At 33.5% G+C, this 23,089-nt stretch overlaps 1 protein-coding gene across 1 annotated transcript in view; it reads left to right on the top strand.

Moving 5' to 3' along the window:
- GBE1 (1,4-alpha-glucan branching enzyme 1) overlaps positions 1-23,089 on the top strand; it is a 260,412-nt gene that overhangs the window by 169,571 nt on the left and 67,752 nt on the right. Inside the window, exons 8-11 of the mRNA XM_053918274.1 lie at positions 7,154-7,269; positions 9,430-9,557; positions 13,189-13,287; positions 18,740-18,850. Of these exons, the coding sequence (XP_053774249.1) occupies positions 7,154-7,269; positions 9,430-9,557; positions 13,189-13,287; positions 18,740-18,850 (454 nt within the window). The remainder of the gene's footprint in view (positions 1-7,153; positions 7,270-9,429; positions 9,558-13,188; positions 13,288-18,739; positions 18,851-23,089) is intronic.

Genomic DNA, 23,089 nt, shown 5'->3' with positions numbered 1-23,089 from the left:
GCTCGTGTTATTAATTTAAGGTGGCTGTCTCTCCCATCAGACAATGAATTAAATGAAAATGTAGGTTGTGTATTTCTTACTCATCACCGTACCCCAGCACCTAGCATTACGCTTGGCACAAAGCAGGCAGTCAGTATATGTTCAGTGCCCCAATGTGTAAATACCACCCTGCTCCAGAAAAAATAAATACAGAGTTTCTTAAAGGCTTATTTTGTTTTGATGTTAGCCACAACATGCTTATCTGTATGAAGATTCATTTTTAACATAAAAAATTGGGAAACTGTATTAGAATACCAATAAAAATGATTAAAAATAAAATCAATGAGGCAGGTAAAAATATATAGTTTTAGAACATATTGGTCTATTTCAATTTATATTTAATTTATCTTTACAAATATATTTCAAATCAGTTGATTGACTAATAGGAGCCAATAGGAGCGAGCTTCCCTGAATTTACCCTGTAATGTATTAAATACTACTAACCACATTATACACATTATCCCATTTAACTACCTTTTAGGAGGGTATTGAAACTGTCTTCCACTTTACAGTGGACACAACTCAGGCTTAGAGAAGTTGAATCCCTTGGCTAAGGTCACACAACTAAGATGACCACATATTAGAGCTATGGGTATGTGGGAGTTAGTGTGGTTTTATTTTTATTTTTTATCCTCACAATGAGGGTATGTTTTTTTGATTTTTGAGAGAGAGAGAAAGAGAGAGAGGGAAAGGGAGATGTGGGGGAGTAACATTAATCGGTTGCTTCTCCTCTGCACCCTGACCTGCAATCCCTGCAGGGATGGAACCTGCAATCTAGGTATGGGCTCTGACTGAGGATTGAACCTGCAACTTTTTTGTGTACAGGACAGTGCTCCAACCAACTAAGCCACCTGGCCAACACTTAATGTGGTTTTAAAATACTGGTATACTAAGAAAATTTCAAAACACACACACACATGAATTAATTTATAAATAGTTACGCTGAATGTGGTGGTATCAATTATACTTAAGAATTGAGATTTCAGATTCAGAAGGATGAACCCCACCTGTACCTCTTACCAGGGTGACCCTTAGCATTTTATTTAGCTTTTCTAACTCTCAGTCTCCCAAATCATAAAACATACTGGATATCATAGCCTTGTTAACTGACACTATGTAACATGTAGAGCCTGGTGGCCAGTAATAACTCACTGAATTTGAATTCCTTTTCTTTTGTACATAATGTCACATTTCTCCCTCCTATTCTACCCCAGTTAGCCCACTAAAAGCTAGCTCCCTTTGTGGGAATGTGCAAAAATATACATTAGAGAGCTGTATATTATTTAGCAAATTTAGTGGTTGAAATTTAAATATGATTAATAGCAGCCTCTATATTAATTCCCTCAATATCCCATTCCAGAACACACACATATGAGCACATGCCTGCCCTCCCTTCCCCACAAACAGACCATTTCACAAGGAACTAGGTGCTTCTCTTATTTTCAACCTGCCCTCCCTCTGTCCCTACATGAATGGTTTTCCCCAGTTCATCTCCTCTCTGCAGGGATAGTCCATTTGGGGTCTCAGAGTACATCGTTGCCTGTTAAAAAACAACTTCTTCAGTGTTCTAAACCAATATGTTCCTTGAATGTTGCCCTGAAATATTCGTTATGTGGGGGTGATAACCAAGGAACACCCTCCTGTAGTCAATATAGTTTATAAAGTTGCAATTATTTTGGACTGGAAAATAAAATTAATTCTCAGATGCTTTATGCTTGTATGTCTGCAAGAACTTTATTCTTCTTCACCTGTATTTTCCTCATTTAGTTTTAATACTCTGTAGGTATATTTATCGATAAGTTGCCTCAAGTCATCTTTTGGAATGAAGCTAGTTAAATACAAGTAAATAAATATTGCATACCTAATTATAAATTTTAATAAGATAATGGGGAGCTATCAATTTTAAGGATGTGTCTTCCATAATTGAAGTATTATAATAGTTTTTGTAAATATCATAGTTAATCTGTTACAAATAAATCAATGAGGAGCGAAAACATGGAAAATGAAAAGTATATGAATGGATAATGTTTCTAAACTTTTACCATTAAAACACACTTTTCAAACCTGATTACCAATTATGGTTTAATATTTTTCAATGATGTTTATCTTTTTATATTCAAGTCACTGTCAGTGTTTGGACCTGCCGCAATAATTAGCTTCATTCTGTAGGTAAGCTAAGGTTTTCACTGTTGTTTGAAAAACAGGAGTGTGTTTTTATCTATATACCTATGTCTATATGTATTCTTTTTGTAACTGGCTAGCCTATGGTGATTTATTCTGGAGAAGAGCTGTGCCTTGTTCAGATGATACACATAGTAACTTCACATAATATCTCACCTATGTCTTATTACAGGGGTGACCTAACTTGAGTTTTTGCTTTCTGGTACTTGGGCTGTGCAGCTTTTTGAGTTACCTACCTTGAAAAAGATACATTGTTCATAAGCATTAATGCTTTGATAACCTTCACCTTTGATAACAATCATTGTGAGATATCAGAGAAATATAAGCCTATTTAAAAACAAGCTACATGAAAAACTTCTAATTTGTTAATCACTCAGGTCATCATGATCAGATTGACTGGGTTATGTATTGCTCTAGATCTGTCTTTTATATCAGACTTTCAGTTTTCATGTTGGTCTCATTCTGCTTACACCCACATGCACAGGCACAAACACATTCTCCTCCAACTTGGCCTTTGTCATATCTACTTCAGCAGGTAACCACACTTGTCAAGAATAGAGATTAAATTAGAGAAAAAAGAGACTTGAAAATTTCTCAAGTTGAGTACAGTAAGTCCTCACTTTATGTCATACAGGGTTCTTGGAAACTGCAACTTGAAAATAAAATAGCATATAACTAAACCAACTTTACCACAGGTTAATTGATATAAACAAGAGTTAAGTTTCTACAGCGTATTTCTGGGCACAAAAACATCACCAAACTTCTACATAAAGACCCAAAACACTTCTAATATTAAACACTAAAATAAATCTGAGTAATTTATATATTTAGAAAAGATTCATAAAAACAAGTAAGATATTATTTTTCAATGTGCTTAGTTCAAGGCCATGGGTGGCAGTAGCCTATCCCTGCAGCTCAGGCTAAAAGATGGGAACCTGCCCTGGAGGATGCCCGCCTGACACAGGGACTCGCTCACCCACCCACACTCACACTCACTCAGACAGTGTAGACCCGCCGACTCACCCCAACGCGCTCAGAATGGGATGTGTGAGGAAATGAGAAACCCCAGAGAAAACCCAAACAGACATGGGGTAACGTGCAAACTCCACTCAGACAGTGACCCTGGCCAGAAATTGGTTTTTTTCTTCATTAATGTTGTAAAGAAATGACACTGAAGGAAACAATATTCCTTGAGGACCTGCAGTATTTTTTTAAGTAAAAGTGCAATTGGAAGCATTTAGCATGTAAAGGAACAGACTGACTGACCCAAGGGGAGGGGAAAGGGAGATAAGGGGGAAAGATGGGGAAGGGTCTAATCAAGGAACAGGTATATATATGACCCATGGACACAGACAAAAGGGTGGGAATTGACTGTGGGAGTGGGGGTGGGCGGGGCAGGGGAGAGCAATCGGGGGGAAATTGGTACAACTGATAGAGCAACAATAAAAAAAGGAAAAAAAGGAAAAAAAGATACAATATGCTATCCTTTCCCACTTATCTCCTAGAAGATACCCCAAAAGACATAGATAATACAAGTAGAGGTAATTTTAATACAATATTTAATAATCTAAGTACAAATTAAGCCTTAAGGGAAAGAAAATATTCATTTTAATAATGAATATAGATAATGAGGGCTTTGAAGATATAATTAAACAAAATTAATTTATATAAAATAAAGTTACGTAGGTAAAAATTTAGAAAGTCATGTAACATTGAAAAGAAAACTTCAAAATAATTTTATAATAGCTACCTATGTTCTGAAGTTTGTATAATTACAGATATTTAGTAGTTGAATTAACAGTTTGTCCCCCTAGAGTTTATGCTGCTTGCTACCTAATTTTATTTCAAATTAATTCTGTGTCTAAAATCCAAGATACATTTTATTATTGATGATACTACTATCTAGTGTCAGATACAAATAACCACATTTTGATTTTTTTCAGTTTTTCTCTTAATCAATTTCTTTTAACAAAGTATGATATCTATTGAAAAGTATGAGCAAAAATATAACATTTTTTCTTTATTGGTTAATTTAATTAAAATGAAATAGATGAGTTCTTTTTAATTTTTAAAAATAGATATTACTTGCTTTTTAATAGTGACATTTTAGAATGTTATTTTTATTGCAATTTAAAATTCTATTATTTTAAAATAGAATTTTGACATGCCGTACCTCTCTCATAAAAGAAGATGTCTAAGGCTCTTTGCTCAAGGTCAGTCAGTTGAAATAGGTCAAAATGTGTGCTTTTTTCTTCATTATTTTATGGTTTACCATTTAGTAGCCATTCTTAAATGACTGTTGACTAGCTAAGAGGAATATATAATTTTTCTTCATATTTGTTATATTTAGCCACTGTTTAATAATGTCATTCTTTATTAGTATATAATATTAATAGATGCAGTGGATTAAGTTACTTATTTTGAAAATCCTAGGAGTCATTAAGGACCACAAATAAATACAGCATTAAATAGGTTTGAAGTACAAATGATAACGTCACCTAATAAATGTTTCTGTATCTGATTATACTTGCTTGCCAAGAAAATTAGGTTGTTTTATTATAAAGTTTATTGGCAGAAATTGAGACAATCATCAGTTTCTGATTTTAGAGATAGTATCCTGAAAACCTTAAAATTGGAATTATCTGTCTGTGACAAAATTTCCTTAATAAGTTCTCATTACTTGATTACAGGTTGAATGTTTCAGACATCTAAACTAATTAGAGTACTGATTATTTTGATTACCAGAAATGCTTAAATGTATGTATTATTTGTCAGTGTATTCAGTTTCCATATCAGACACCTGTGATTTAAACATTTCTAGTAGTTTCTGATTCACAGGAAAGTCAGCTGCATTTCATTATCTTTTCCTGGATGTTAGGGATTTACTCTTGCTTCATAAAAACATGTGAGTAAGCTAATCAATAGACTGTAGGCAGAATAGACAATATGGTGTTAGCTTCTAACTTATTTGTTAATTAGTTTGAGATATAGCACTAATAACTAAAGTAGTTATTATATATACATTTATGCTGGCCACTAAGGTATATGTATTTTTGACATTACCTTCTGAAAGTCAACATCGAAGTCCTTCAATTGTTTGGAAAGTAGGCTGCCCTGTGGACTTCAAGGGTAGGCTTTAAATACCTTCTGTGATATTTGTAATTGTTTTTAATTTTTAAATTACTTTTGACATTTAATATTATATTACTTTCAGATGTAACGTAGTGGTTAGACATTTATATAACTTAGGAAGTGATTTCTCCATGAGTCTAGTCCCACCATGTCCCCATACATGCCAGCAGTCACTACAATATTATTGACTCTATTCCCTACGCTGTACTTTGTATCCTTATGACTGTTTTGTAGCTGTGAATGTTTACTTTGATCCCCTTACCTTTTTCACCCAGTCCCCCAAATGCTGTCTGATCTGGCAACCATCAACTTCTGGGAACCTGTTTCAATTTATTCATTTATTTTGTTTTATAGATACCTTTTTAGTTTTGCTGAGAGCCTAAAACTGCTCTAAAATATAAGGGTTATTAATTTAAAAAATGTATTATTAGAAATTTCTATACAAAATAATTATTTTTGATCTTGTTCGTTTGTATAATACCTCTTTGTTTTTATTCCTTTTTTGGGGGGGGGGGGTTGTTGTTAAATTGAATTTTTCCTTAAACCCTAAGTGAATATTCAATAATAGAAACTTAAGAAATTCTACTTTCATAGTGGTTTGGATCTAACAATCTAGGACTTCCATGGCTCCCTTTCATCTCTATTGGATTGTTTGGGTTTCTGTTTTTTCATTTCTTTTTAAAACTTAAAGCAACTTTAATAAAGCAGTTAATTACCAACAACACTTATCTCTCCCCAAAGTTTAGATTTACAATTCTGAACTGATTGTGGTGACTTAATGTGCACTTATATCAGATTGCTGTTTAATATATGGAAGGTTTAAAAAAAATACTTAAATTTCAACTGGGCTAAATGTTTGTGTATACTACTACTGCTCTGTCATTAAACTCAATGAGGTATCAAAGTCTTAAAACCACAGTCATAATAAGATGGAGAACTCAAGCGTAACTGCGTGCCCAAAGAAAATACTAATTGTTGGTGCCCTGTTCTCAATTGTCCGAAATAGGCTCGTCTCATGTGGTGTTTTTAATTGAGTTATAACAGTTCTTTGGTATATTTTCCTCTTTTATGGATGTGGGACACTTTAACTTGTAAAACATTTTACTTTTTTAAACATGTGTATTTTAGTAATTAGGTTGGGTTTTTTTTCACTCCCACAAAATAATCGTCTAGTAAGTGTAATACTGCTTATTATGTGATTGATTTTAAGTCTTCATTTTTTCTTTTACTTTTTTACTCTGAAATGTATTTGTTTGAAATTAGGAATGGGGAAATATTTTGAGCTGACAAAAATGGAAGGCAGTTTTTCTACTGATAATGGAATTATATTTTCTAAAAGGAGAAACAACGCATTACATGTTGCATATAAAAATGGTTGTATTACATATAAAATCTTGTGGAACATTCGGAGATAAGCAACAGGTTGGGGGTTCTGGTGCTGTTTTTTCGTTCTGTGTATGCACCGCTGTGCGGTTACCACTTTGTGGCTGCTGAGAACACAACACTGAACAAGACAGGGTCACTGCACTTTGGACCTAACCTGCACATATTTTCTCAGTTTTCCTCAGATATTAAGTGATTTTGTGGCTAAATAAATTTACTAATTTTCTTTTTGGAATGTGTTTCATCAAACAAATGAGATAAATGTTAGTAGTTCTGGTTTTTATAGGATATATTTCTTGAACATCATTATTCTTAAGGTAGAGGTTTATAATTTTAATTAATGCTCTTAGTAAATAATGTATAACAAGGAAATATTATATACCATTGTGCTTAACCATATATTTCTCGAATATTTTAGCTGGGAAGTTTTGAGATTCCTTCTGTCAAACATCAGATGGTGGTTGGAAGAATACGGCTTTGATGGATTTCGTTTTGATGGTGTTACGTCCATGCTCTATCATCACCACGGGATGGGTAGGTAATCTGATTGAACTCAGATATGACTAACGATTCTATGCTATTTTCTCACTGGCACACGGCATCCAGGTCTGGGGTTCAGTTACAGAAGCTGCAATGAGTATTACTATGGGCTGGATTTTTATTATTTCCATTGTATGCATTTCCTCTAGTCACTTCTGGTCCTTTTTTGGGCAAGAGGTTGTGTATAAATACATTTTATAAGTAAATAAAAGATAGTGATTTTCTGTTAAATATATGTATCTAATAACATGCTATTTTTAACATGTAGCTTTCTCCTAAAATGTTTTTAAGGAAACCTTTTTGTTCAGCACTCTCGGCATGTGAACACGACAGCATTTACAATGAAGATAAACAACAAAAATAATAAATGAGACCATTTCTGAATGTATAGGTTCCTGCATACTAAACATTAAAGAAAATATGCATAATGCGTTATATATATAATATTCTCCGTTTAAATTAAGTTATAAATTAATTCATAATAAAAACATTGATCAGAATTTTTCAATTTAAAAGTTATATAAAGAAATAGGACCACAGAATGTAATTGTTCAGTAGATAACATGTCAAACAATTATATTTTAGTAGTCAAATATTTACCAGCAACAACCAATCCAAAAAAACAGACTTTGGACTGTCAGTCTTGAAAAGTGGCTGCCGAGGAAAGAAGCTGTATTCAAAGCGTGGCGCTGTCTTTAAAACCTGCAGCAGTCTTGGAGATACTCCCTTGAAATGCTGCTTGGACGAAGTTGAACTTGTAAAGCATGGCAGGTTGCATTAATATCTTTCAGTTTGGAGAGCTTATTTCAAGGATGAAAAAGGGAAGCATGGCAAAATTCAAGAAAGATTTTCTACCAAATTAAAATACCCACATGCCCCTACAGAACCTCCCTCAGTTGAGGGCTAGGAATTTCCTAAGGAAATATGGGATTGGGGAAATGAACTGAAATCTATGGACATGGGATAGACTTCTAACCCTGCGGAGGTCATGGCTGATATGAGAGATTCAAACAAAGAGACGTATGATGTCAAATTTTTGACCTAAGGGTTAAAAATGTTAAAGAAAAGCATTCTGAGTTACTTATGTTCCCCCCTTTTGAATGATGAGAAAAAATCTGAAACTGTGCCACAAAAGAACACATACCTGAAAAAATGAGATTAAACAATTAACATTAAGACACATAGTGTTTAAGTTCATAAAATTCAATGCTAAGGAGAAATTCATTAGGTGACAACTAGGAGGAAAAATGAATTTGCCTTCATGGATGAAAAAAAATGGCTGGGTTATACTACTCTGTTGCCCATAGCAATGCCTATAAAATTCTTAGGGAAACAAAGTGTGACTGAGGAATTTGATTGTTGAAGTGCCACAGAGGTATAGATTTAAAAGACCTTAAGGATTAAAAACTTACATAATTACACTTGAAAATATCTTTCAGTGATGGAATCCTGTAAAAAAAAATGATTCAAAATAAAGAGTTTACACTTACACAGAAGCAGGAGGAAAATGTAGGCATTGAGCACTAATTTGATTTAATTAAAATATGTGTAAACAACTGAAGTAATAGGAAATAAATTGTATACCTCAATAACTGAAATATTCTATAAGCAACCAAAATTAGGAGTTGAGGAAGAGGAGGTAGAAAGGTGTTAGAGAATGTTAAAATTTTTTGTAATCATGGGCAATCCATATTGCATAAATTGAAGCACATATTTAAAATAATACAAACATTATGTCTCAATGTTATGATAGTTTTCATATTTGCTTTTCTTAAGAGGTATCTGATAGAAGCTAGCTAAATTAACATTTGAGATAACACAAAATATATCTAAAATTTGAAATTTAAAATTCCTTTCACTAACATTTCAATTTATTTTTCTGCTATAAAATTCAACTAAAATTAAAATTTTAAATCAAAGTGTTTTGTTTATTTGCTTTTATAAAACAAAAATTGAATTTCAGGATTGTTGATATATATGGAACACTTTTCTGACGTAGAGCGTATATTTCTGATGATAACATTATGTGGTTTCCAGGCTCATTACACTTTGCTATAACAAAACTGACATCAACATACTAATTGGTAGTGAAATTTGTGTAGAGTTAAGACTCTCATGTTAACAGTGCATTTACCTTGATTTTATGTTCTCTAGGTCAAGGTTTTTCAGGTGATTATCATGAATATTTTGGACTGCAAGTAGATGAAGATGCCTTGATTTATCTCATGTTGGCAAATCATTTGATTCATACATTGTATCCAGATTCTATAACAGTCGCTGAGGTAAAGCTGTAATGATCTCTACCCTCTCACCCCCTTTAATATAGAACATTTTGTCAGCCCGCAATATTTGAGTAATTAATCTCATGTTGCCAATAATTGCATAACTGAAATTGTCCCCTGACGACAGTGCAGGCACCGTGTATGGGCGGCACGTTATTTAGAATTCACTGTTTGCTTTCTAGGAGATAGTATACACTGATTACTTGTCATCATTCCATTGTTAAAGGAAAAAATGCCAATGGTTAGAACGTAAAATGTCCTAATCAGTGGACAGGTCCTTCTTCCATGAGACCTTCAGCAAAGAAAAGAATTGAATCAAAAAGTAGTTCATGTGCTTCTGTTTCTTTCTTTATTAATTTTTTTTTAAGGTTTAATCATTAGAGATGGCATGGATCACTGCCTGGGAGCTCCTCTGAAGCCTCTCTTGTTCTTATGCAATTACCTTTCTTGTTTACGTTACTGCTCTCCAATTGCCAAATGTTCACTGGTTATTCATGATCACTGAATGTTCATGATTAACTGTCCCAAAGCTGCGCTGTAATGATATAATTCGGTATATGCATAATTGACAATTCCCCTCTTGGTGATAAATGTGATAAATTAAGAAGTTTGTTAAATGCTTATGCTAATTTAGATTTAGCACTAAACTCCCTCTGGTTTCCTGAGACTTCTGACTGGAAATTATTATTGAAATTGAATTCAGTATGTTAAAACTGTTCTATAGAAAGTATAGTGATGGTCATATAAAAATAATAAGACTGTTAAAAGATTCAGAGTTAAGGTGTATTTTCACATTGTTGCCCTTTGGTTCATTGGAATGAAATGTAGTAGTTAATGACTCTCTCCTTTCTGTAGTATGTATTATCGATGTAGCATTTTTTTCTCATTTGTTATTTCTCAAAAACCCAAAATCCCAAATAGTTGGTATGATTTTCTGCGTAGAAAAGTTACTCTCTTTAGTCCTTTTCCATATAAATATCTTCTAGGGATAAAGCTATGGGTCTTAAATCCCTGGAATACATTCTTATGTAGAATTTTTGAAAACACAACCATTGTAATACCATTTTGGTTCCCCAGTATTAATTCCACACCCTTTATCTACCTACATTCAATCATAGCTTATAAGTCTTGCTAATGCTTTGTGCTGTCTTTTAATGTCAATCACAGTGTGTTTTAAACTTTTGTCTTTTATACATTTTAACTTTATATTTCAAACATCAAAAATTTAATTAATTATTTTGTTAATTATATTTATGGCAATTCAAAGCAAAGACATTTTATATGACAAATTCCTATAAATAATTAATGACAAATGTTCACACTGAAAAAAAGCAATTACTTAATACATAAAACTTAAAATTGATCTCTTCATTCATTTCAAGTAAAGCAGTTCCATCATCTAGGGAGCCCTTGTCTGATTATCAGTGTTTCTACCAATGAAACTTTGAGACTTTAGCCTACTTTATATTACTTGGTTTCAGATTTTTTTTAAACAAGATGTGTCTTCAATTTATTTTACTTAAATTGAAAACTACTTCAATTTCAATACATCACTTTTCTGTCTAGTGGGAGTCTCTTCAAAATGTGGAATTGATTCTCATGCACTTTTTTTGAAGAAAGGAATGTGGTATAACAAATAAGTAATGTAGTTTTATATAAAGTCCTATAGTAGGTATTTGAATTAGTGTATAATGACATTTATTAAAATTGAAACCTTTTTTTCCGAACTGTATCTACCACTCCACATGCTTATATTGCTATATTAATTTATTAATTTAAAATATTTTTAATTGTAAGTACCCTTTAGATATTAAAGAATGAAAACTATCTTAAGTGCATTTGAGAAATCTCTGATTATTTCAGTATGCTATTTTGGTAGGTATTAGCCTTGTATATTTAAAATATATTTATTTTAATGATCTTTATGTTTACCTTCCTTTTTCTTTTAATATTTTTAAAGGATAGTCATTAACTCTTCATTTTCAAAAGGTAGCTACAAATAGTTCATATGCATTAATGGGGAAGATTTTTAAGATTCAGATTTAGGAATCAAAACAAATCAGTGTCCAAATATTGTTTTAGCGGACTCTATTTCCTATCAAATTATTTCTTAAAGCTTAGGTAAATATAGAATTTACCTTAATGTTTTCTTGAGAAAATTATCTTTCTCTCTTGATCTTTAATACCATTCCATTACCAATCTTATGAACACTCCTGGTCTTGTGGAAACTCTTCTCAGAAGGCCTTGTATCTGTAACCCCAGGGCCTAACATGTATGTCTGATATTTAATACATATTCAACTAATGCTTGTAAAGAATCAAACTAGATGACTACCATATCTGTGAAAATGTAGCATATTTTGATAAATACAACTTCTTTTAAAATGACTTCTTTTCCATTAACCTTCTTCTTTTACTTATTTCCCATCATCTTTTTTTCCACTGTTATATACTATGAAATACTATGTAGAAATAAGATATAATTGACAAATGCTTTATTTCTTAATGGATGTATTGCACCATGTATTATATTTACCTATACCTCTCATTCACAAAGGAAAGCCAATTAATAAATGATTTGGGGAGACCAGAGAGGCCATACATTTCTTTGTTCCAGCGTTTCTATGGGGACAGTTTGGGGATGGCATTGTGGAATAGGAAGCATTTATTTCTCAGCAAGCTCATAGTATGATATCCTTTTGTAGGAAGAGTTTGGGCAAGGATATAAGTACAAAAGCTTATGATGGTCACAGGGAAAAGTAAATATTTCAAAGTGGATGAAGTGTTAAGCATTTGAGATAAAATAGTACAAAATAATGATAGAAAGATGTAGGTCTTTCCACTGCATTTTCTGGGTACTTAAGAGAACAATGATCACAATTGTACCATTGGTAATGTGTGTATATGTATTTAGGTTGTAGTTTATGAATCCCTGAAGGTCAGATAGTATACCTTATATATCTTTAAATTCTGGAAGCACATTCATTCATTCACTCATCAGAGTCCTGGCTCTAACATTGAAAAGCATATATCTTTAGAGATCCCTTCACCTCAATAAACCTCAATTTCTGTATCTTCTAAACGAAGAGGATCCACTAGATAACCTCAAAGGCCCTTACACTGAAAGCCATTTTCTTGCTTCACTCTTAATGTACCAACTCTACTTTCCATTTCATCAGAAGTAAGCTAAGTGAGCTAAGTAATCCCAAAACACACTTCATACCTGATAGCAAGTATAACAGATACATGCTACATGGATTTTTGTTTTTCATGAAAGCAGCAACTAATAGTGTTCAAAGTAGTTCAAAAATCAGTCTGAGAAATTATGTTTTAGCAATAATAGTTGTACTACTCTGTTTTCTGTGTGTGTGATAACAAAGAAAAGAAAAATACAACCAGGTGACATCAAAGTTGCCCTGCAGTGAAGAGCATGACATGAAACTTTATTGGGAAATGAGATACGCTATCACGGTTTATCTACTTTTATAAGTATACCGCCAAAACTCTACACAGACGTATGCTTATGCCCTTACATACTGTTTTCATTATTGGCCTTACCTTTACTGTCAGAAGGACATTGAGTAAAAATCTAAGCAGTGTGAACTGATGGTGCTGATGTCCTTTGTTTTAGGATGTATCAGGAATGCCAGCTCTGTGTTCTCCAATTTCCCAGGGAGGGTGTGGCTTTGACTATCGATTAGCCATGGCAATTCCAGATAAATGGATCCAGGTAAGAGTTCCTGTAAATATTTTTTGTGTCTGTAGATAATATGTATTATGTTGGTTTATTTATTTTTTGTATTTACTTCTTAGTTGTGATTCTTAGTTACAGATATTATAATTGAAGTACTAAATTCTCCCATAAGTGTGTTAATTCTTGTGCTTCTCAAACTTCTGAAAGTTCTAATATAAAGTATTCATATTTACACCATCCAGGCAAGTGGAGAAATATGATTAATGTAAGGTTAGCTGTGGAATTTTCAATGCAATTCTAAAAAACTTAAAACTTAAGTGCTTTATATGTAAAACATGTTAAACTTCATCAAAGTATCCATATCTGCTTGCAAATTATCAATTAATACAATTAATTTCTAGTACTTGTTTCATAGTATGGTCTTTTCTCAGCATATTTGGATTCACCCAGTTCTTCATTGAGCATTTAAAAGTCCTTAGCATGTGTTAGTAACTAGAAATGAATAATTGTACCTAACACCTTACACATCATTTCTAATACAATTGTATTAAACTTAATGATAGTTCAAGCAGTTGAGATCGCCTCTAGTTGTACTTAATGTGTGCCTACAAGACTAAATGTGTTACATACACTTAGATAGGATATAGAACGTTTTTGAGTGGCTAATTCCATAATCATAGGCTGATTATGTGTAAGGAGTTAGATATGCATCAAATAGTCATAGCTTTCTGACAAGCCCTTTGGTACAGACATGAACTGGTGCCATGAGATCACAGTGTTAGAATTGCGTGACTTCGCATGGACACACCACAGAACCTACTCTGAAGGAAGTGGTAATTGCAATCATCTGTCTTTCCTGTGGCCCAAGGCAATCTGTGCAATGCACAGCTGTGACGTTAAAACTCTACCAACACCATTTCTGCTTCTCCATTTATAAAGACTCTTCAAACATTGTCAACTCAAAAAGCAAGTGACAATCTTGGAAATAAAACAAACAAATGAGCTGAGCATCTTGCTTTGATACCTGAGAAAGTTGCTTTATATTTGTTATTTTAAAAACTATTCTAAGTGAAATAAGCCAGGCAGTGAGGAACAAATACCATATGATATCACCTTTAAGTGGAACCTAATCAACAAAACCAACAAGCAAGCAAAATACAACCAGAGACATTGAAATTAAGAACAATCTGACAGTAACCAGAGGGGAGGTGGGAGCGGATGATGGGGGGAAGGGTTTTCAGGAACAACTCTAAAGGACAAGTGGAGAAAACCAGGGGAGGTAGAAGCAGGGGAGGGAGGTGGGGATAGTGGGGTTTGGGGGGAATTGTGGGGGGTAAATGCAGACAACTGTACTTGAACAACAATAAAAAAAATGGTATTGTCTTCAAGTTTCTCATCTTGGTTTAAGGTTCTTTATCCACTCATCATGTTACAATTTCTAATCTTTCACACAGACTTTTTCCCTAGCAAATGCCAAATCTTACTTTGTTAACCTCCCACTGAAAAGCCTTCACCATTCTCCAGTCGTTGCTCAGATTCAAGATTATTTCAAGGTGTATATCAACCTTGAGTTTTTCCCCAATCACGTATAATGCACAGTGGGATTATTGTCCTTTTACGAATGATGGCAATTTTTTAATTTTCAACTTACTAAACATTTAAATACCTTATATACTGAAGGCACTGTGCCATGTAGCACATCATACAAGTGGAAAAGTGTATTGTCCTGTGTTTAGGATGTGACTGGGCTATCTGCTTAAACTGTACACACTCTGTTGCAGATGTCCTCTTCTACTTCGTGAAATTATTTAAAAGTCTTTTTGCCTCACAAAAATAAACCCCTTAGTTAATAAAGCTAGAGAGACTTCAAATAATATTTTTTACAACTCAGTATATTCCCTGACTTTTATAAGTTGTACATTTAATAAAATAATTGCATAAATGGCTGCCATTTCCTCAAATGTCAAAAGGACATGCAAGAGTATTAATCCAAGCGACAATTGTGCTCAGAATTATGTGGCACTCGTTGTTATCTACCATAGAGTATGAGTTAGGTTAAGTCCTGGATTCTATTTATACTCTTGTTGTTCAAAAGCAAATTATTTACTGTGTTCTACTTCATGATTTAAGAATCAGTAGCTGGACTATTGTATTAATGTAATCATTTATTGAACAAATATTTGCCTATACAAAATATGTGAAATATGCCGTATCTCCTTTAATTTTATTTGATGATTTTCACTATCTAATAACTGTTTATGTAAAATTTATATAAGTAAATTGAATTCATTCATTTCATTAATTCCACTAAGTATTTATTGTATACCTATTTATTATATAAATATATTTTAATTAAACATGTTATATTGAGAAAATTGCAGATTCATATGCAGTTATAAGAATAATACAGTGAAATCTGATATCCTCTTAACTAGTATTCCCCACCCCTCAGGGGGTAACATTTTGCAAAGCTATAGTACAATATCACCACCAGGATATTGATATGGATGTAATCAAGATTCGGAACACTTCCATCACCACAGGTTTCCTTGTTTTGCCTTTATAGCCACACCTACATCCTCTATTCCTCCAATTACTTCTTAAGCTGTTGCAACTACTACTGATCTCCATTTCTATAATTTTGTCATTTTAAGAATGTAATATAAATAGAACCATACACTATATTACCTTTCTGGATTGTAATATTTCACTCAGAAGAGTTCTCTGGATATCCATACAGGTTCTATCAGTTGTGTATTGCTTTTTACTGCTGAATAGTATCCTGTGGTATGATTATACCACAATTTGTTTAATTATTTGCCCATTAAAAGAAATCTGAATAGTTTCTAGGTTTTGGCTGTTATAAGAAAAGCTGCTGGTGTTTTGGGCTTTTGTTTGTTTGTTTGTTTTGGGGGTTTTTTTGGGGGGGGCCTTTTCCAGCTTCTAAAAGCCACCTGTATTCCTTGACTCATGGCCTCTTCTTTCATCCTCAAAGCCAGCACGGTAGTATCTTAAGTCTCTCTCTTATACCCATAAGACATGTTTCCTTTTTAAAAAGATCTCTGTAGTTACATTGGTATCCATATTTTGGATATTAGGATGTGAACATCAATGGCTGACCATTATTCTATTATTCTGCTTGACAGTCTGCACTTTGGTGCCCAGCAATTCAGAAAGTAATCGTGAAGGATGGCTAAGCACGTCTGAATTCTGTAGGGGGGAAAAAAAACAGCAAAGGAAGATACAAGCGAGTCTGAACCCAATTTGTGGTACCAAATCTGCATTAGTTTTCTTTTGCTGCATAACAAATTACTACAAACTTGGCATCTTAAAATATTGCTCAGTTACTAGCTCATGTTTCTTCAGAGGGCATCCATCATATTCAAATGTTCCCCTGACACACTCTCGCAGGGGTGTCCAACCCATGGCCCTCAGGTCACATGTAGCCCAGGATGGCTATGAATGAGGCCCAACACAAAATTGTAAATTTACTTAAGATGTTATGAGATATTTTTGTGATTATGTGTCGCAATGTATTTACTGTGTGGTCCAAGACAACTCTTCTTCTTCCATTGTGGCCCAGAGATGCCAAAAAGTTGGGCACCCCTGGAAAGGATCACACAAAGGTGTAAGTAAGAGGGAGCAGGAATCACGAGGGCCACCCCAGAATTCTGCCTATCACAGAATGCAGTTGATACTTTCAACAGACAAATGAGCCCATGCAGAAAGAGTGTAAAAGAAAAGAGGCTATTTTGAATACAAAGCTTTGAGGAGCACCAGCTTTTTATTGGACAGGCAAAAGAAGAGACTTTGCAGGATGCGTAGAATGTGGGCAAACAAAACAAGAGTTTCAAAGTGGTGGACTAAGAAGGAAAGCATTTTGTGGGGAGGGAAAGGGTCAGCCTTGTCAACATGTAGAGCTCGTAAGTATTAGCCTGAAAGCATTAACTGACCGAAGAAACAGTCATCTGTGATCTTGCATTGAAGTGGTGTTAGAGGGGTAGAAGGCAGATTGAAGGCTGTGAGGGAAAGTGAAGACAGAAATGTGTGGTCTGTTCAGATAATTATTTCATAATAATTGGTCTTTAAACTTGTGTTTATTTTTTATTTAATTTATTTTTATTGTGTATGCTATTATAGTTGTTCCTGATTTTTCTCCCTTCTCCATCTCCACTAAGCCCCACCCTCTCCCCTTTCTATTCAATTCCCGTGTTGTTGTCCATGTCCATCAGTTATGTATAAACATTCTTTGGTTAGTCCCTTCACTGTCTTTCATCCCATGCCATCATCCTTTCTGGCAGCTGTCAGTCTGTTTCATCTATCTAAGCCTCTGCTATTATTTTGTTCATTAGTTTATTGTGTTCATTAGATTCCACATGTACGTGAGATCATGTGGTACTTGTCTCTCACTAACTGGCTTAATTCACTTAGTGTAATATTCTCTATTTCCATCCATGCTATTGCAAAATATGACTTTATTCTTTTTTACTGCTGTGTAGTATTCCGTTGTATAAAGGTACCACAGTTTTTTTATCCACTCAACTATTGATAGGCACTTATCTAAATCTTGGCTATTGTAACTAGCACTGCTATGAACATAGGGGTACATAAATTCTTCCAAATTGGTGTTTTGGGATTCTTAGGGGATATTTCCAGCATGCAATCTCTGGGTCAAAAGACAGTTCCATTGTTAATTTTTTGAGGAGATTCTATATGGTTTCCATAGTGGCTGCAGCAGTCAGCATTCCTACCAACAGTGCAGAAGGGTTCCCTATCTCCACATCCTTGCCAGCACTTGTTTGTTGATTTGTTGATGATAGCTATTCTGGCAGGTGTAAAGTAATATCTCATTAAGGTTTTGATTTGCATATCTCTGATGATTAGTGATGTTAAGCATTTTTTCATGTGCCTATTGGCTATCTGTACGTCCTCTTTGGAGAAGTATCTATTCAGGTTTTTCCCCCATTTCTTAATTCAGTTGTTTGCCTTCCTGGTGTTGAGCTGTATTAGTTCTTTGTATATTTTGGAAAATAAACAACAAAAAAAGCTAATTTTTTATTCAACCTAAAAATGTAGGAAGTATATTTCTGCCTTGTAAAAGTTACAGAACAGTATATTGACAATAACACGTTTTTTGTAATTATTAATCAAGAGGTAGCAGTTGTTACACGGGGGAAAAAAGGTTGCTGTTACACAGGGGAAAAAAGGGTGCAAAAATCTTAAAGTGCAATGATAAAACCATCTGCATAAATGTAAAAATACATTCACACACATACACTCACACTCACATACACTACACCACTGTCATTTGGACAGTCTGCTTAAAAGCTGTGATTTCAGAAAAAGTTTCAACAGAGGTCCTTGTTATGTGGCTGTGCTTGTATCTGTGTGTCAAATAATATGGATCGATATGATGTATACCCTAATGTTGGAATTTAATGTAAGTATAATAATGGTTTATGCAAATTAAATCCTCTCTCGCGTCTAGCTACTTAAAGAGTTTAAAGATGAAGATTGGAATATGGGCAATATAGTATACACACTCACAAACAGACGCCACCTTGAAAAGGTCATTGCTTATGCAGAAAGCCATGATCAGGTAAATGGATATTTGTGTAAATCCATCTCTCTCTCTACCCCCCCACCCTGTCTCTCTGTGCTCTCTGCACATGTGTGTGTTTGTATTTATTAACATACTTAAACATAAATTTCTTTAGTTCAATACAGTTAATATAACTTATATTATAAGTTATTATAAGTTATTATAACTTATTATATGTATGTATCTACATTTGTATCTATATGTGAAAACTACTTACACTTGAAAAACATTTTAAAATAATTTTGTAGAACTATAAATTCTAGCTGCAAAATGCAGTGCCATTTTTATCCTGCCAAAGTCTAATTAAAAGATCGTAAATGAAACTTGCAAGTGTTATCTTACATATTTTTCTTTGTTGTAATGAGAGGAATATTGGTGCTAATCTAGGTTAATTTTAATTTCCTTTTTTGGTTTCCTTCCAGAGGTTTTCTTTTTTGCCTTCGGACAGGCTTTTATCATTTTTTTTCTTCCATCACTAAAATCTCTTGTTTTTTGATCACTGTCCCCTGAGCTACAGTCCATCTTCTCTGAGACAGCCTGAGGTATTTTCCAAAAAGCAAAGCTTATTTTGTCAACCCAGATCTTTTGAGTGAAGCTTGTCGTTCAAGGCCACACATAACCTGACAGAAGTCAGAGTTTCACTTTCATTCTCTACTCAACTCAGCAAGCAGTCTGTTCTTCAGTACTGTAAAATTCTCACTCACTCCTGAATAGGTTTCCTCACTCCAGTTGTGCCCTTTGCCCACGCAGCTAGGATTGCCTGCTTCACCTGGGAAGGTCCTGTGAAAGACCCAGTGCTCTGTACCACACCGCCTCTGAAGCCTCCATCTAGTTGTCTAAAAATACATAAATAAAAAATAAAAAATATATGTGGGCCTCAAAAATTATTTTATAAAACATCTTGTAAGTTTATAAAGTTAGGAGCAATCTATAGTTGGATTATGGAACTATAGGTGGAATAGGTAATTAAACTAAAATATAAATTGTATTAGACATGAATATACTTTTAAGGAAAAGAAAAAAAGAATAGTTTCTCCATCATCTATGTTCTCATGATGTTTTAGGCAGAAAATTTGTTTTTTATACCTTTGTATTTCCAGCCTTGAAACTGTGACTGCTCCAAGCATTTACTCAATAAACACAAATAAATGGGGAGAAAGGCCATTTAGTTTTTTAAAGCTATCCTCATAAACATAAAGAACATAAAAATGTACTTTTTATACATTAAAAATGAAACAGTGAGAAGTTTTGAATTATTTGCTGTATATGTACTAAGACAATTAAAGCTAAAAAATAAGTTTCTCTGTTATTTCAGCAGAAATTGGCAGCTGGTCTTTCAGGTGTCTTCTCTAATTATTAAGAAAGTATAAGTATATCAGAGGTCAGCTACAAAGACCCCCAGGACAAATTCTGCTTTCTTCCTATTTTTGTAAGGTTATTTAGAGCACAGCCATGCTCATTCGTTTTCGTTATGTATATGGCTGCTTTTAAGTAGTTGAGACAGAGAAAGTGTCCCATAATACCTAAAATATTTATGATTTGGCTTTTACAGAAAGTTCACTGACTCATGAACTAGACATACGCTAAATTTTGCACCTTTCAAATCAGAGCACTATCTTTTCCATTTAAATTGACTGTAGAGCAGAACAAATAAGTATGAAAAAAAAAAGAACCAAACTGTTGCATAATAATAAATGAGTAATAGTAACCTAAGGTGCATGGAACCACCAACCAAATACATAACAATATGAAAACTAAAATACATGCCAAAATTATATCTCTCTATTGGTAATTCCTAGTAGTTGTAGCACATTTTGAGCTTCTAATATATACTTATTTAATATGAATGAATGAAAGAATAAATAAATGATTGGAATAAACAAACTGAAGATGAAACTGATAGATTTCTCTCATAATTTTCCTCCAAAATGTATTGAAACATTATGGATTTATCAAGAATTATTTCATATTTTATAGATTCAAGTAATTCTTCCTTGTATTACAAATTGTCAAGCATGTATAAAAAGATGCATGTTGTCTAGTTCTTTCTAAAGGCAAATGTACAAATAAATCTACCAAAAATTATAAATATGCAGAGTGAGTCAAAAGTAGGTTTATGATTGTGAGTGTGATAAAGAATTTGTTCTTATATTTTTATTTATTATGGTATTATTTCTCATATGAACAACTGTAGACCTACTATTTCCCCACCCTGTATATTACAAAATGAATAATATAGAAATATGTATGTAGTAGCCCTGGCTGTTATGGCTCACTGGATTGAGTGCTGGCCTGCGAACCAAAGGATCGCCAGTTTGATTCCCAGTCAGGGCACATGCCTAGGTTGCAGGCCAGGTCCCCTGTAAAATGTGGGCGAGAAGCAACCACACATTGCTGTTTCTGTTCCTCTCTTCATTGCGCTCTAAAAATAAATAAAATCTTAAAAAAAGAAATATATACATAATAGTAAAAATCTAACAGAATTTATCAAAATGATTTTATAATAGAATCAAAGATTAATGAAATAGACAGTTATACATAAAAATATAATTAATTCAAAATACGTGGGAAGTACCAATTGTTTAAGAAATAACAATTGGTTATTGTTATATTGGTTAAGGCTTGATTGGATGCTGCCCAGACAAAATTTACCAATATATTTATATCTTATATACATTTTTGTCAAAAATTTTTTTAGCAGTAGATCCTATTATTAAACTACACTTATATAGAACTCTGTGTTATATGTCAGACTGAAGATGCATTTTGTTGGTACATGTATTAGTCTGTTAGGGTTGCCATAACAAAATACCACAGAGAAGGTGGCTTAAATAATGAATTTGTTTCTCATAGATCTGAAGGCGAGAATTACAGGATCAAGGTGTCACAGGGTTAGTTTCCCCTGGGGCCTCTCTCCTAGGTTTTCAGATGTCCTGTTTGCTCTGTGTCCTTACCTGGACTTTTTCTGTGCACATTCATCCCTGGTGTTTTCTCCTCTTCCTATAGGGACACCACTGGCTGGATTAGGACTTCACCTCTCTGACCTCATTTAACCTTATTACCTCTTTACCCTGTCTCCTAATATAGTCATATTGGTGGTTGGGACTTCACAGTGAATTTTGGGGAAATGAGGTAGGGCACAACTCATTTCATAACAGTAAACAGTTTTTGTTTGTTTAGATTTAAAATATTTACCTCAAAGTTAGAGAATAACGAGGTTGCTATTAAAAAGCAAAAAAAAAAAAAAAATGAACTCAAGTAATACAGATGAAAATTACCATTTAACCAAAGTTTGAATTTGATTAAATGGTAAAGTTATTGGTGAAAATGAAAAATGTGTTTTTTATGGAAAAAACATACGGACTTTTTCGCCAACACACTAAGTCCTTGTGTTTTTTTTTTTCCTTAAAATAAAAGACACATTTTTCATTTTCACCAATAACTATTGATTTGGATATTTTGAATATGTTGGCTGTCTCCCACTATTGGCTTCTGGTGGGCAGAGGCCGGAGGTGTTGTTAAACATCTTCGAATGCGTGACAGCCCCACAGCAAAAGAATTATTTGGTCAAAATGTCAATAGTATCGAGAAACTTCGCAAACCCCTTTTGACACGTTTGGTAAGTCGCAGCTACTTCTCTATACACTTCAGAATTTTTTTCTTGCATTTTAATTGAATTTTTACCTTTCTTGAAATAATAAAGCATAATATGCCAAAAATGTTGTGTATCTTCTTCCATCTTCAGTATTAAAGAAACTGCACAAAAATTCACCAATTTTGATGGGGTTTTTTCTACATGCATGCTGATATGATAGCTGTTACAATACAATAAAAAAATTGTTTCGAATGAAGTTAAACACAACTAAGCACTGCTAGAGCCATCTTACAGAAAAAAACAGATGAACTTTTTGGCCAACCCAGTACATACATATAACATATATATACACATACAAAAGAGTATTTAGAAACTTACATTTTTTCAAAACAAATAAATTCATGGTTGAAAACTATTTCAAAATCTATTTAGTATTCTCAATATTATAATGAATATTTAGTCCAGTTTCAGAAAATTTGAAGCATCTGCTCAGTTATAATAGGTAGTTTTTTGTATGTTTTTCACCAAGCTCTTTTAAAAATAAAAATCAGTCCTGAAACACATGTTGATCTCTAACATGTTTTGACAGCTCACCTTCAGCATAGAAAATAATTATTAGAATATACATTAAATTAATACAA

The sequence above is a fragment of the Desmodus rotundus genome, chromosome 2 (genome assembly GCF_022682495.2).
Source record: "Desmodus rotundus isolate HL8 chromosome 2, HLdesRot8A.1, whole genome shotgun sequence".
NCBI classification, from domain to species: Eukaryota; Metazoa; Chordata; class Mammalia; order Chiroptera; family Phyllostomidae; genus Desmodus; species Desmodus rotundus.
This window is presented reverse-complemented; position numbering and strand designations above follow the sequence as displayed.